General features: G+C 40.7%; 1 protein-coding gene across 1 annotated transcript in view; it reads right to left on the bottom strand.

Moving 5' to 3' along the window:
• Positions 1-14,631, bottom strand: part of LOC138962494 (organic cation transporter protein-like) — a 171,152-nt gene that overhangs the window by 90,689 nt on the left and 65,832 nt on the right. Inside the window, exons 3-5 of the mRNA XM_070334337.1 lie at positions 13,732-13,881; positions 6,992-7,292; positions 6,502-6,605 (exon numbers count right to left, since the gene is read on the bottom strand). Coding sequence (XP_070190438.1) covers positions 6,502-6,605; positions 6,992-7,292; positions 13,732-13,881 — 555 coding nt within the window. The remainder of the gene's footprint in view (positions 1-6,501; positions 6,606-6,991; positions 7,293-13,731; positions 13,882-14,631) is intronic.

Consider the following 14,631-nt stretch of genomic DNA (forward strand, 5'->3'; position numbering starts at 1 on the left):
TTGCCCTGAACCTAGCTGTAACTGCATGCTTTCTTCAGGTCATCGATAGCCTGGGGGTTGAAGGGGATGTTTTTACATACTCACACATTCAAAATAATCAAAAAGGTAAAAGCCTGAAGGGTTTAAATTAGGTAAAAATGGCTACCGCTCAATGTCAAAACTCGTTCTGTTTAGTCGACCCCCGAATTTGGAGAAAAAAATTAAAATTGCACAAAAGTCAGACCATTCAATTTACAAAATTGCCACTTACTGGAAAGGCAGAACATAAACTGAAGTTAATGAATACCATATATAAAATAATTGGTTCAACAGATGCAGAAGTAATTTGCATGGTTGTGGGTGTCCTTTTTAGGGGGGTCAACCCTGTAGAAGAGACGATTTTCTTTAATTATCAATCCGTAATATATTGTTTGTTATGCATACAAGATTAACATTGACAAATACTTCAAGACTCCTCATTGATCTTAAGAAATGTTGTGGGTTTTTTTGTTACTGACTGATTCACTTTCTATTCACTTTACTCTACATAAGTCACGACAAGAAAAGCAAGGGAGGTAATTTCTTTGGAAGAGGTAATTCTCTCCCCTCAGAACGATTGTTGTAGTTTGTTTGATTTTGTTCCCTTCTAATAAGTATTATTTAAAATAGATCTTTACATCTTGATGTGAAAGGCGCAGTACCCCCCTCCCCCCAGGATGTTAAATTCTAGGTTGTGTCCATGTAAAATCCTGATCCTAGTCAAGATCCGAGTTGGTTTTTCATGCAACTGTGCCTCTTTATGCCACTCAATTAGACATACTTTGCAATCCATAATTGCACGAAACTAAGTACAGGAAATACGTTGTTGTCGTGTTTTTAATATTACATAATGAAATAAAAAATGTCACAACTGGTTTCGTGTTGGGCTTTCTCTCTCTGTCTGAATCTCATAATTACTTCCTTCTGAGGCCTGAAATGTGTTGCAGGCATTGTTCAGCTTACATTTATTGTTACAATTTGTGTGGATATGTTATTAAGTGTGTCTGTGTTTCTATCATTCGTTATCAGTGTGGTTAAAAAAAAAAAGCACACGTCAAAGTAATTTACCCTTCATCATTATCAAAACATGCAGATACAGGTAATAAATATTTGTGATACTTTAAACAAATACAATGTTTGTTTGTTGCGTCTTTTCTTTTTTTCAGAGCAAACACACATCGTATTTGTTCAAACGTGTATATTCTGCACTTTCTAATACCCTGCATGGATCTCCAAATCAAGAATAATGAAAAGTCGTTTATCCTACATACGTGAGAGAGATACCCGTGAGATAAAAATCGTTCAAATCACACGTGTGTATATCATGTAAATGAGGTCAACCGGAAGGTCATGCTATGTAAATTAGTAATGGCAGGTTTCACAGTATTGTGTTCAGCAATTTACTATTTACACACTCAAATTCTACAAAATAAATGTTGGCACACAATTCAAAGGACATGTTTTTCCAACAAAGTGAGTTTGTTACAACTAAAAACAGTAAAATTTTTTATAGTCCTGGTCCTTATTTATATCTAAAAACCAGGCGCAAAGCGGCATACCCTGAAAACGCAAAAAAAGCAATACGGTCATCCTATGCATGCATATAGCTCATATAGCCAAAACCGTTGAAGATAGAAAGACATTTATTGAACAAAAAATATGCCCCACATCATTCTTAACAAGTTTTGTTCTTGTATGTACATCAAAATATTGATTCTCAAATGAATGGTTTGAAAAAATACGACTTCCGGCAGACCTAGACCGTTTTGAAGGAAAAAACCGTCTTTTTTTTCAAACCATTCCATGGCCATCAATATTTTCATATACATGTAAGACCAAAACGTGTTAAGACTGGTGTTGTGCATCTAGTTTGTTCAATAAATGTCTTTCTATCTTCAATGGTTTTGGCTAGATGAGGTAACAAGAGAAGGATATGGGCATTGGAATTACGTCAACATTTCGAGCATTGTCACAGATGAAACATTTACTGCAGGGTGCTCCTGATTAACAAACCGAGCAAAACTGAAAATTATTGAAGAGAAGACATGTCTGAACAGTTTATAAAGAGACAAGTTTGCAATCATTTGTAAACACCATTATTGTATGGAGGAGTAACTGTTCCCCTACCCCCTAAGAAGGTATTTCTGTCCGTCAACCACGTGAGCGATCGCCACAAATCGAGGCATCACTCGCATTTCAGTTTGGACACACCGGCTGATTGCAAATGCACAGTACGTGTTTCGACACTGAAACGTGACGATTGAGCGTCAAAATAGTTTCTTAAAACAGTCGAAAATGGAGTTAAATGTGACTTTAACACTCAGTGGCGATCGCTAGAGTGGCGATTGTTACTAGACGGACACTAGAAAACCTCAGAAAATGTAATTACTTTGCGATTTTTTTAACTGAAAAACTGTTGCGGTCTTTTTCTGTCGAGCGCGAGCGTCAACGTAAAACAACGTGAGGTCACTTCCTCCCCAAACGGTTAGTTTTTGAATGAAAAGAAAAATGTGGCGATCGTTACATTGTTTAGACGGACAGGATCGCAACTTTGAAACTCGGGTCACCGTGCCTCGATCAAGGGCAAATTGACCTCGGCAACATTATAACTCACTTCAAGGGTGCACAAACTTGTATTTACAGTATACAAAATTAGGTAAACTTGTGTTTTTGTCCTGTGAAATCACAATTAGTTTCGATGCTCTTGATATCGCTATGCGGACGGACAGATCCGAATCCCCATACATTTTTTTTGCGGAGCTAGTATAAGTTAGAATTTGTGTTATGGATATCGATTGTTGTTGAAAAACAATCATTTCAATGTGTTCTGGCACTCTCAACCACCACAGCATTGATACTTGTGCATGTGTGTGTTGGAATTTAGTTCTTTGTTTAGTGATGCTGTGGCAAAAGTAAATTCATCCGTCCGTATTTTGACGATCGCCACCATTCACACGCACATAAATAAACACATTATAAAAAATTTCAACTTTTATTTTCAAAAAAGTATTTAAACAACAACTAGTTTGCATGTTAATACAACAAATACAGCAGATTCTCACAGATATGGATTTAAAAGACTAAGCAAATCTGAGACTATCAAAATGGCCTAATACCATGAAACCTGCCTAATTACATATTCATGAAGAACTACTTTTGCAACAAAATGGCAACTGCCACGAAACCGATTTGTCAACACTGAAAGAATTTTTGAGTGATGAGCTGTTCGAAGACATGTTTGGTGATGACGCGAATGACGAAGTCGATGAAGAAAAAAGCGAGTCATCCATGATTTATGATTTTTCTCCAATAGACTCATTCGTTCAGACATACAAGAACAAGAACACTCTCCGAAAAACGGTTTACGATATACGTCGCCTATCGACGTTTATGGCGAAACACGGGGACAAAAGAAACATTAGCACCATCCAACCACAAAAATTATGCAAAATTCTCTGCTCTTTTTTCATGAGTTTGAAAAAACCGGATGGCAAAGAAAGAGTATGAACCATCCCCACGCTGAGGGGCCTTCTCAGCAGCATCCATCGACAGTTGAAGTCTAAAAAGTACTGTGCACCCGTTATAGACGGCCCCGAATTTGCACTTGTAACTGAGAGAAGTCGTGAAGACAAAGCAGAAGATTGTTAAACAGGAAGGTTGTGGCAACTTACCTAACAGGGCTCAACCGCTGAAAGATGAAGATGTTGACAAGCTGTGGCAGACAAAACAGCTCGGAGTCGCAGATCCAGAAGTAATCCTGAATACTCTGTGGTGGCAAAACACAGTCAACTTTGGTCTGCGCAGCGTGACACCTCACAGGCACATGCAGTGAGGAGACGTGTCCTTGCATGAAGACAGTAATGGCAGAGAATATCTCCAATTTTGCGAAAGACAATCCAAAACATGCCAGGGCGACATGTGAAGAAAAGCTGGGATCATCAACCCGAGGTAGATCTACACCAACCACTCTGCACGCCAGTTCCTAGTGCAGAAACTTTCCGAGAATAACGTTCCTCCGACCAAAATAATGCAGCTATCTGGGCACAACAACGTTAAGCAGCATTTCCCAAGAGGAACACCGTGGCTTCAGTCTGATGCTAAACGGCACTGCACCGGTCTCGGAGCTGTCGCCAGTGTCGGCAGACGACACATTGGATTCGCACGGCCACTTCAACTCCAGCCGTCTCCAATGCCACTGCCACAATCACATCCCAGCAAACGCTAACAACACTGTTTGCAAGGCCTGTGCACGTTGGTACCATCAACATCAACCAATATTTGTCCAGTCACCAAACCGAGAAGTGACCATCTGAAAGCTGTCGACTCGCCTGGCTCCGACTTGACTGTCATCCTGTCGCGGAAGGATATGCTTTGCTGTTGTTGTTCCTTTTGGTTTCTTTTATCCTGTGGCCACTGCTTTTCTTTTTATCTGGTATATTTTGAAGTGACCATCATTTCGTTGTTCGAATTTATTTAATCAATGTTCAATATTAAACTTAACAGTGTTAACAAAGGCGAACTACTTTGTCCTAGTTTGAGAGTGTGTGTCATGGCGGAGGAATGAATGTCAAATTGAGTAAAGTGGTTTGAAGTTCTAAAGCGGGTTGATCCAAAGGCAATAGCGCTGTCGGTGACTTTTAGTTAGATCTGGCACAGAAGTATATAATGTAGGATAAACAGAATACTACATGGCTTGCTGTGTCGTACCAGATTTACACTCGTTGCTTTTTCAAATAGTGAACAGCTCGCTTTCGCTCGCAGTTCACTATTTAAAAAAACAACTCGTGTAAATCTGGTACGACACAGCAAGCCATGTAGTATTCTCTATCTAATAGCCCTGCAGCACTCACACGAACATGATAGAAGCTTGCATGCATGCACCCAGGCTCGCTGTCTTCGGCTAAAAGAGCTTACCGGTATACCCCGTTGGATCTTCGCTCAGACAAATGTAGCTGTCTTGTCCACTTGCTCCTGTCGCATAGATCTGCAATGTGCAACATCATCTTTGATTAATAAGTCTGAGGCACAGACAAACACACATGCGCGCACATTTGCGAGAGAATGCACGTCAGTCTATTCAATCAAACAGTATAAAAACATACCACAGACGTGGTGGTGGAAACTGGACATTCGCCGTATAACAAACTCAAGAGATTCATTTGTGTGTGTATGTTTAATCAAAAGTTCATCTTGGGCACATTCAGTCTGTATTGTAACAGGACCCATCCCGTAAAAACTTCGAACAGATCTATTAAATTCTGAAATCCTTGACAAGTTCTTTTTTCCAATCATCTGTATCTGACCGAAGTAAAAAAAAAAAATCAGCCAGTACACGCATCTACCCCCTCACACGACAATACATATGTGGCGAAAAAAGGAATCGAGAGGGGGGGAACAAGGAATAAATTAGATCCAGAAATAATTCCACTTCATCATTCCAAAATTCAAGTGTGAAGTGATCGGAGACTGTGGTAAAAAAGATACGTGCTTAGTATCACAACTGAAAATACAAGCCCTAGGGTTTTAAATCAAGGAAACAATTAAAGTTAAGGAAAGATCAACAGAAATGTCGAGAACATGTAAAATATTGTACTTACAATCCGTTTCAGCATGCTCTTCGAATAATAATCTCCCAGTCAGCCTCGTGCTTACGACTTCGACAGGATGTTGCCTCTCACGCTGAGCCAGTACATTTGGAGTGAATTCAAAGGCCAGAGATGCAGTACAAGCACATTAGTTAGATCCAATTCATTTACATTGCTACCTTGCCCAATTTATGGCTATTTCTGTTGGTAACATCACACATGTGGCAAGCAGTGCTTGTTGCCGACTCTGCTGGGACAGGCAGCAGACGATTTTATTTAGGAACCAAATTCTGATTGGTTAAAACATAAAACCGGAACTCAAAGTACCACTTGTTCTTTGGAAGTATCAAATCAAGAACAGATAATCAGGTAAATCTGAAATGGGTTCAACACTTTTAAAAAATCGTAGTAAATCAGAAAACACAGTAAACGTTGGAAAAATCGTCCAGTATCGCTTCTACAGGTCTATACTTGGACAAAACATAAAGCAATTCAGTAAAGCTGACACTTCAAAATGTCTGTTTAGTTACACTTTAAGTGTTTGAAAAATGCAATTTAGTTTTACAATCTGTTTTACTAAAAAGCGCACATACGAAACCCGAAAAAGTTTAGTTTTATTTTGTGCCAGCTATGATGCTTTGGTTAGGAACCTTCAAGTGCCAGATTCATTGCGTATCATTTAGTTTATTCGAGACCTACTGCTTGGCACGAAACCTTTTGTGACACAATGCAAAGACCGATGCCTGCTCATCATGAGGACACTCGATATTGCACTTCTGTAAAGAAAGTCCACGTGTTGGAGGCCTTATTGTAGTTTTGGGCTAGCCATCCGACAAGCCGCCTTGGTAAGATAATGTGATATACATGCTAAACAACGAAACAAACAGGGTTGACCTACCAGTCGCAGAGCACACTGGCGATAGTGGATCCCACAAGAAAGCCAGCCATCAACATCATGTTCGAATGTGCACGGAGGTTTTTTCGCTCGCACACCAAGTCAAACTGTAATATACAAGTGAATAACGCAATGGATACATCAAAGAGATACAACTAGTTGCATAAATAAACAGCTGTGGCAAGGTAATTCTTTAAAAACCAAGTCAAATGTATGATAGCATTGTCGGTCGGTGCAGAGGACGTTTACACTCAGACACAGCACACCCACGAACCACGCACACACCACATACAAAAAATAAACTATACTGGCTCAGGGATCATGGACTCTGCCAGTCTTCGGCTTGATGTACCTTGACCTTTTAGTCCACGACGCTGGATTCAGTAAACCTTGTGATACCCTCCATATTCTGACTGCCCGCCAATCGGGCTCGTCCTTGACCATTTGTCCTTCGGCCTGTTTGCCGCACAACCCAAATACCCGACATACTCACGTCTGTGATTAAAGTGGATTCCATTTCTGACTGGTCGTACACCCAGCGAGTGCACGCTTCCGTTGGTCTGCTGCTGTTGCTGTTGCTGTTGCTGTCGCAGACCCCCTTAGCTGACATTTTGCAACCGCCGACATACTCATACTGGTTGTTCAAAGACACATTGTAGTCAGTGTAAACTTTGCATTGATCGAATGCAAGTTCCCCGTCTTCTATTGAGGACGGGATGCTGTTCAGAACTAGTCGCCTGTGGTCTTCATTGACTATGTGATATGTGTCGTTTAAGAACCCTGGCACCGCGCACCTGAAAACACCAACTGCCGAATCAGTGAAGCCACTGGATATAAATGCCAAAAAAATAGTGCACCCATTTTCATTCCCGTGTCATTTCATTCAAACCTTCTATGCCATGAAAGGCAGTCTATTTGGTTGTCGTGGCACACTTTCTGGATCACAGATTTTTGTTTACAAAGGCTGGCGTCCAAACAAGGGTACCTTATCGACCTTAACAAAATTTAAGATACCAGAAAAGGTTGTTTTATTTCGCTACCTTGCGTACTGCTTCTGTTATGCCGTTCCTACTGAAGCGGGTGTTGATAAATAATAATAATAATAATAATGCATATTTATATAGCGCATGTATCCAGGGTTTAACCCTGCTCAAAGCCAGAACAATCAAAATACTACGACAACCTAACATATCAATGAATAACACATTGAACTATAAAACATTATCACAAACACACGCACGGGCACACACACGCACATAAAACAATTTGCACAACAATACATTATCACAAACATACGCACTTACGCGCGCGCAAAACAGTGAAAAACTATGTACAGTAAATGGGACAAAAGTGACCATCAGGAACGGACCAGGCTTGAAAATGTATTTTACGGTAAATGTTTGCGGAAAAGGTGTGTTTTTAGTTTTGATTTGAACTGAGATAGGGAAGAGCAACTGCAAAGGTCAGCGGGCAGTGAATTTCAAACAGAAGTGGCCTAAAGGATTTCTTTCCGTACGTTTCCAGTTTAAATTTTGGTACTTTGAGGAGCTTTTTAGAGCTGGACCTGCGAGAGCAAGAGTAGATGCTCAAGTACGGATGATAGGTATGGGGGAAGGGTGTTCCCAAAGTGCATAAAAGAGAGACATGCAATGTTGTATTCCACCCTGGCATCAACGGGAAGTCAATGGAGATTTTTGAGAAGAGGTGTGGCGCGATGTGTTTTGCGCTTACGAAGCACAACTCTAGCATCACAGTTCTGAACCTTTTAGAGGCGGCTGAGGAGGGTTGAGGGGACACCAGAAAGAACAGAGTTGCAATAATCAAGCCTAGACAGGACAAGAAAGGAGACTAGCTGGGTTGTAGAAGTAACTGAGAGGAGTGGGCGAATGATATTGATCTTGCGTAAATGGAGATAGCAGGACCGACAGAGGTGGGGAATTTGCTTGTTCATGGAGAGGTCCTGATCAAGGTGGACTCCCAGGTATTTTACTGCAGACTGAAATGGGACAAAGTCTTCACCAAGGGCGAGATTATGGGTCGATACCTGTTTCAGACTATGTTTACTGCCTACAGCCATGACTTCTGTTTTGTCGTCATTTAATTTCAGTTTGTTTTTGTTCCTTCATGTTTTTACGTCCTGGACACACATTGTGGTCTCATCAGTAAGTTTTTGGAAATCATCCGGAGGGGCAGCTTTCTCTATTTCCGTGTCATCTGCATATTTGTGGAAACCAAACATATGTCGCTGGATGACTTGCGAAAGGGGCTGTATGTATAACGTAAAAAGGATGGGCACCAGAACTGAGCCCTGGGGGACACCAAACTTCAGAGGGAAAAAACGAGAGGTACAGTCAAGAATGCGTACACACTGACTGCGGTTTGACGAGGCGAACCACTTGATTGCAGTGCCTGTGATGCCAAACGTGACTTCGAATCGTCTGAGAAGGATACTGTGGTCTATCGTGTCAAAAGCGGCCGACAGGCCAAGCAACGCCAGCAAAGAGACTAGCCTATCGTCAGCGTTTGACAGTAGGCCGTTCATTACACGAAGGACAGTAGTTTCCGTCCTGTGGTTTTTACAGTAGGTAGACTGGAATGTCTCAAGAAGGTTGTTGGCGCAGAGATGGTCCTGTAGCTGAAGCAGAACAGCTTTTTCTAGGATTTTATAAATGAATGAGAGATTTAAAACAGGTCTGTAATTATGTAGAATATGTTGATGTAGGTTTTGCTTTTTGAGAAGTGGTGTGACAATGGCCTGCTTAAGATCAAGAACGTCATCGACCACACCAGTGGCGAGCGAGTCGTTAACAAGTTTTGTAATGACAGGAACAAGATCATCAATACACAATTTAAGTAGATCTGTTGGTATGGGATCAAGATCGCAGCTCTTTGTTGGTGAATTGACAATCAATTCACGTATAGTCTTTTAAGAAACAGTCTTAAAGAATCCAAGCTGCGTGCCACTGAAAATCGGAGAGTCGACTTCTGCTTGAAAAGTGTCAAGCTGATTGGGAATGTCAGCTATTCTGTCAAGGAAAAACGAACAAAACACGTCAGGCTGATCAGATACAGGATCTTTAGTTGGCAAAGGGGAAGACCGGGATTTACCCATCAGTTTGTCAGAAACTGCGTGCAGCTGCTTGGCAGTGGAACAGTTGCTGACCTCAGCATGGTAATACTCGCGCTTTGCGTCCGTCATCAGTTCTTTCACCCTGTCACGTTCTTTTATATAGATCTCCTTGTGCACAGTTAGGCACGATCTTCTCCAGTGCCGCTCTGTCTGTCGACGGGTATGTTTCGCGTCGAGCAGGGCTTCCGTCATCCAGGGAGCGGAGAGACGATCAGGGATGAGGCGGGTGGTGAGGGGGGCATGCATGTCAAGGACCTGGCGGAGGCCACTATTGTAGGCCTTGACAGCAGCGGATGAAGAAAGATCGCAGAGGAGAGTCTCGGCGAGGGTTTCAATGTCGGCCTTGAAATAGCCACTATATTGATAGCTCTGAGCTTCCTCGAAGTGACGCGTCACTTTGGCTTGACATGTTTGACGTCACAGGAGATGGCTTTGTGGTCTGACAGTGCAATATCCAGGACATGGACAGCCTGCACGGAGCTGTCATCCCTAACACCAGCCAATCAAGAATGTGCCCACGCTGATGAGTTGCTTGAGGCTGTGGTCGTTCAGACGCGACCGGTTGATCGCATGACTGGTGGAAAACGGGAGGTTTTGCGTCAATTGTGAGTGGTATAATGACAAAAACCCGCTTTATTTCAGAAATGACAATTTGGATTGCTTTAAGATTTTCAGGATTTTATGCCTACATCCAAAACATACTAGGGTTAAAATATTGGATCATTACATGTATTTACACAGAGTGTATGCAATATTTCGGAATCTTTTAAAATCCGTCACAGATTTAATGACTTACATCAATGACTTGGCTTGCATACAAAACAAGAAAGCAAATGCTTCTACGGCTCGCAATCGTCATGTCCCATTACAGTGTAACACCCCTTTTAAAAAACCCAAATATAAGACTCCCTCCCCTTTAGATCCCCCCCCCCCCTTCCCAACCCAATAGAAGACTCCCTCCCTTCTTACCCCCATCCCATCCCTTAACCACCCTACTCTATAGACGACTTCCTCCCCTTTAAGACCCCCAGCCCCTGATTTTCTTTATAATGTTAATTCTCCATGAGGACAATATCCTTTTAAACACCGTCTAAGTGATTTATGTTTATTTTTGTAATTATGTTACGCTTTGGCGAATAATTCAATTTAAATGATCATGTTCAGAGATAAATTTCCTCCACAACTGTTTTTACCTGGTTGAAAAATATGCATTTTTACGATTTTTGTAGTGAGTCGAAGTGACACGTTCGCCTGCAATCACGACTCGCTTTACCCCTACCCTGTATAACACAGTTTATGAAAAGGTAAAAAAATAAAACGATTAAATAATATGAACTAATCGTACAGCCAGTAAAATATCCTCCACGAATCTGTCTTCCTTTCTTATGTACCTTATTTGGTTCATATTTTACGACAATTGGAAAATGACGAAAAATCACTTACAACAGTGGACGCGAATGAGTTGCGTTACTTTCGTCGGGTACTGTACATACAGATGCATATCGTGAACGGATGGACGACGACGTGAATAATAAGGTATTATTATAAGAGTAAACCAGTTTTCTCATGCATGTATTTCAAATTTAAACTCGAATTAAAATAAAACTGAAGCAATCTGATTGGGGTCCATGAAGAACACTCCAGAACAAATTTGTAATATAAGATTGAAGAAAACAGTCACTAATTTGGGGTGAAATACTCAGGAACGATTTTACTGCATCTGAAATTGCAGAAAAAATTTAAGAACAATTTGATAACAAGAGGCGAAGCCTTCAAGGCTCACGTAAGAAATAGACAAACAGTAACACAAACTCAATCACTCCGTCACACATACACACCCACACACACAGTAAGCTTAGGTGACACTGTGCAAGAAAGAGAGACACTAGATCTAGATCTGTCTGTGTCTGCATGTAGCCTACTTACAGGGACACGACTGCCAAATAGTCTCGGCCCGCTCAAAATAACAATGACCGAGACCACACACACCACGCGAGAGAGAAAGACTACAGGGAGGCATGCCGTCATGATGCATTAATTGACGTCAAACACTTTTGACCGTGACGTAATCTTATGCGAGCTTTATCCATAGTCTTGGATAACCACTCACACATAGACTCGGAAATGTTAAAGTTTCTACCACAGACATACACACACACACACGCACACACACACGCACGCACAAACGCACAGACAGACAAAGTTACGATCGCATAGGCTACACTTCGTGAGCCAAAAATGAGAGAACTGTTGGAATTAAGTCCAGGAGATATTTAAGTATTAGTGGTACAGCGTGTATAAGCAACACATTTTTGATATCGCAGTTTGTATGTGTGTATTGCAAGCAATATCTGTTCCAAAAAAAGTGCTTGACAGATTGACGTGCACGAACCGAATAAGAGAGAACAAACCGCGGGTTCGTTGAAATCACAACACATCTCAGTTTCAACCAATCCAACACTGTGGGTGGCACCCGTTCGGGTGTTAACTTTGTCGTGCACCTTAGCCCTGCAGATAAAATGAGAGTAACATATTTGTTTCTCTCTGCACCAACAGTTGTATAGCAATACAGTCAGACACCAAGTTTGTTGACATGATTGCTTTATTGATTATAAACATTTGTAGCATCTTCCCAAACTTTGAAAAAACAAAACAAAAAAACAAAACAAACAAAAACAACCAACAACACGAAAATGCTAAAACAGAAACGTACCAAATTCATACAAAAAATCCAAAAACAAAGAGACTGCCAACGTTCCAAAATTCAGAATAAAAAAAAAAGAAAGGTAGGTTGTTGGAACGTTTGTTATTGACAAAATTTAACAATACACTCACAGATATTTCGACCCAATGGTCTTTTAAGTGAACAGACAAACAAATATTCACACAAAACTTATCTTGATAGTTCTATCAGTTTACGTCCACTCGTTGGGTCGAAATATCTGTGAATGTATTGTTTTCTCAATAACAAACGTTCCAACAACGTACCTTTCTTGTTTTTTGATTCTGTACCAAATTCATAAAAAAACGTCCCCTATATAAGTCACCACCACAACAAAAGTGTGAACATTTGTCATCCCTAAAACTGTAGACTTACATACACCAAATCGATAAAAAAAAATTGTATTCATGCCGTACGTACAGTTCTGATTTTAATTTCCAAACCAACGCCAATATTATTTTGAAAGGACACATTTTAGCAGTAAAGCTTGTTTGACGTATTTATGCATGACTGAGACATGCAAAAAGTACTTGGAAGGAACCAATTGATGTTTTGCTCGTTCGGTTAAAACAACTGCCTCCTTTTTGTTTGAGAGACAAGCGTTTGCTTTCAAGAGTTCATGCGCCTATTGTTTTTCGTTTTATTACTGTATCATGATCCAATTGATTAAAATTTTGTTTTAACCAACTGTCTCCGTCCACGCGCAGTGCAAGTAAAACTCCTCAACGGCTTTGTTTTTCGGAGGTTTGTAAATGGTATGGCATGGAACAAACCAATGTTTTAAACTGGACTCGAATGGGTGAAACAAAGTGGTTCAGAGGTGCAACATTGGCAGTAAATGTGTTTGTTGCTGTTTTTTGTGTGTGATTCTGAAAGCACGTTATCATTGTTGCTGTGTAAGCACTTGATACGATTATTGAGGGTGTTTTGAAAAGGATTGTTAGTGTAGCTGTTCCTTTGTAATTTGTGACCCTTTCTGATCGAGAAATGATCAATCAATCAATCAATATGAGGCTTATATCGCGCGTATTTCGTGGGTACAGTTCTAAGCGCAGGGATTTATTTTTATTTTTTATTTTTATTTTTATGCAATTTATATCGCGCACATATTCAAGGCGCAGGGATTTATTTATGCCGTGTGAGATGGAAGTTTTGTACACAATACATCACGCATTCACATCGGCCAGCAGATCGCAGCCATTTCGGCGCATATCCCACTTTTCACGGCCTGATGGTTGCGATGAGGGATGGGGGGGGGGGGGGGATTTTGTTGGATAGAACACCATGGGACACACCTTTACATGAAAACATTTTTCTGGGGATCGGCGTGGTATAAACAATAAGAAAAAAATGTGTGCGCCCCCCCCCCCCCCCCCCTTACCTGTGTTTGGGTACGTAGACAGTGAAGACAACCAGCATGACCTGGAAGCCCTTGAAAAGGGTGGGAAGGGAGACCATCAGATAGAAGCGACGTTGGTAGTTGCCCCACTCTCCCAACAGTCGCAGAGCATCGTCAAAGTCCATGTTGTTTCTGCAACACCGTGTAAGCAAAACTATAAAAAAAAACTGTTCTATGAAACTTGTGTAGTTTAGGGCTATAATGGTGTTCTGGATCTGTCATCCCGCGATGAACCGTCCAAAAAGAAGAAGAACCTCTGACTCCTCAGATAAATACTGCTGCGTCATAACGTGCAACAGAAGGATTCTGGCGCTTAACACGAAATAGACTGGTTTTGTGTGTCTGTTGGTTCGCACAAACGTTTAAGATATTTTGCCAAACCAAAGAAACTACGTTTTGGCTACCAAAAACTATTCGATTGGTTTTTCCTGACTGCATTTTGTTCTGAATGACCTCTGAATGTCAAGGAAATAAAGTGTGTTACTATCATGTTTAAAAATTGTTTATTTTTATTTTATCCCATGTTACGTTTAACATGTGTGATGTTACACAACTTTCAGATCACCGGCCCTCGTATTCCCGAAACATAAACTTATCTTTTCTTTAGCATGGCCACACAAGTCTATATCTTTCCCATAAACCATAAAAACATTCTATTCAGACATGTACATTTTTCATGATGGATGCCACATACACTCTTCAAAAAAAGTTAAGGATCGGTTGAAAAAGCGGATCTAATTATAAAAGAATTGCCAAAAAAATTAAACATCGACATGATCAGAAGAGTAAGAATTGTGTTTTGTTCTCACTATCATTTGCTTATGAAGATCATGATGTTGTTCTATTGCTTAGTCAGTCCTAGAAATAATGTCCTAGACCTGT

This window comes from Littorina saxatilis, linkage group LG3 (genome assembly GCF_037325665.1).
Source record: "Littorina saxatilis isolate snail1 linkage group LG3, US_GU_Lsax_2.0, whole genome shotgun sequence".
NCBI lineage: Eukaryota > Metazoa > Mollusca > Gastropoda > Littorinimorpha > Littorinidae > Littorina > Littorina saxatilis.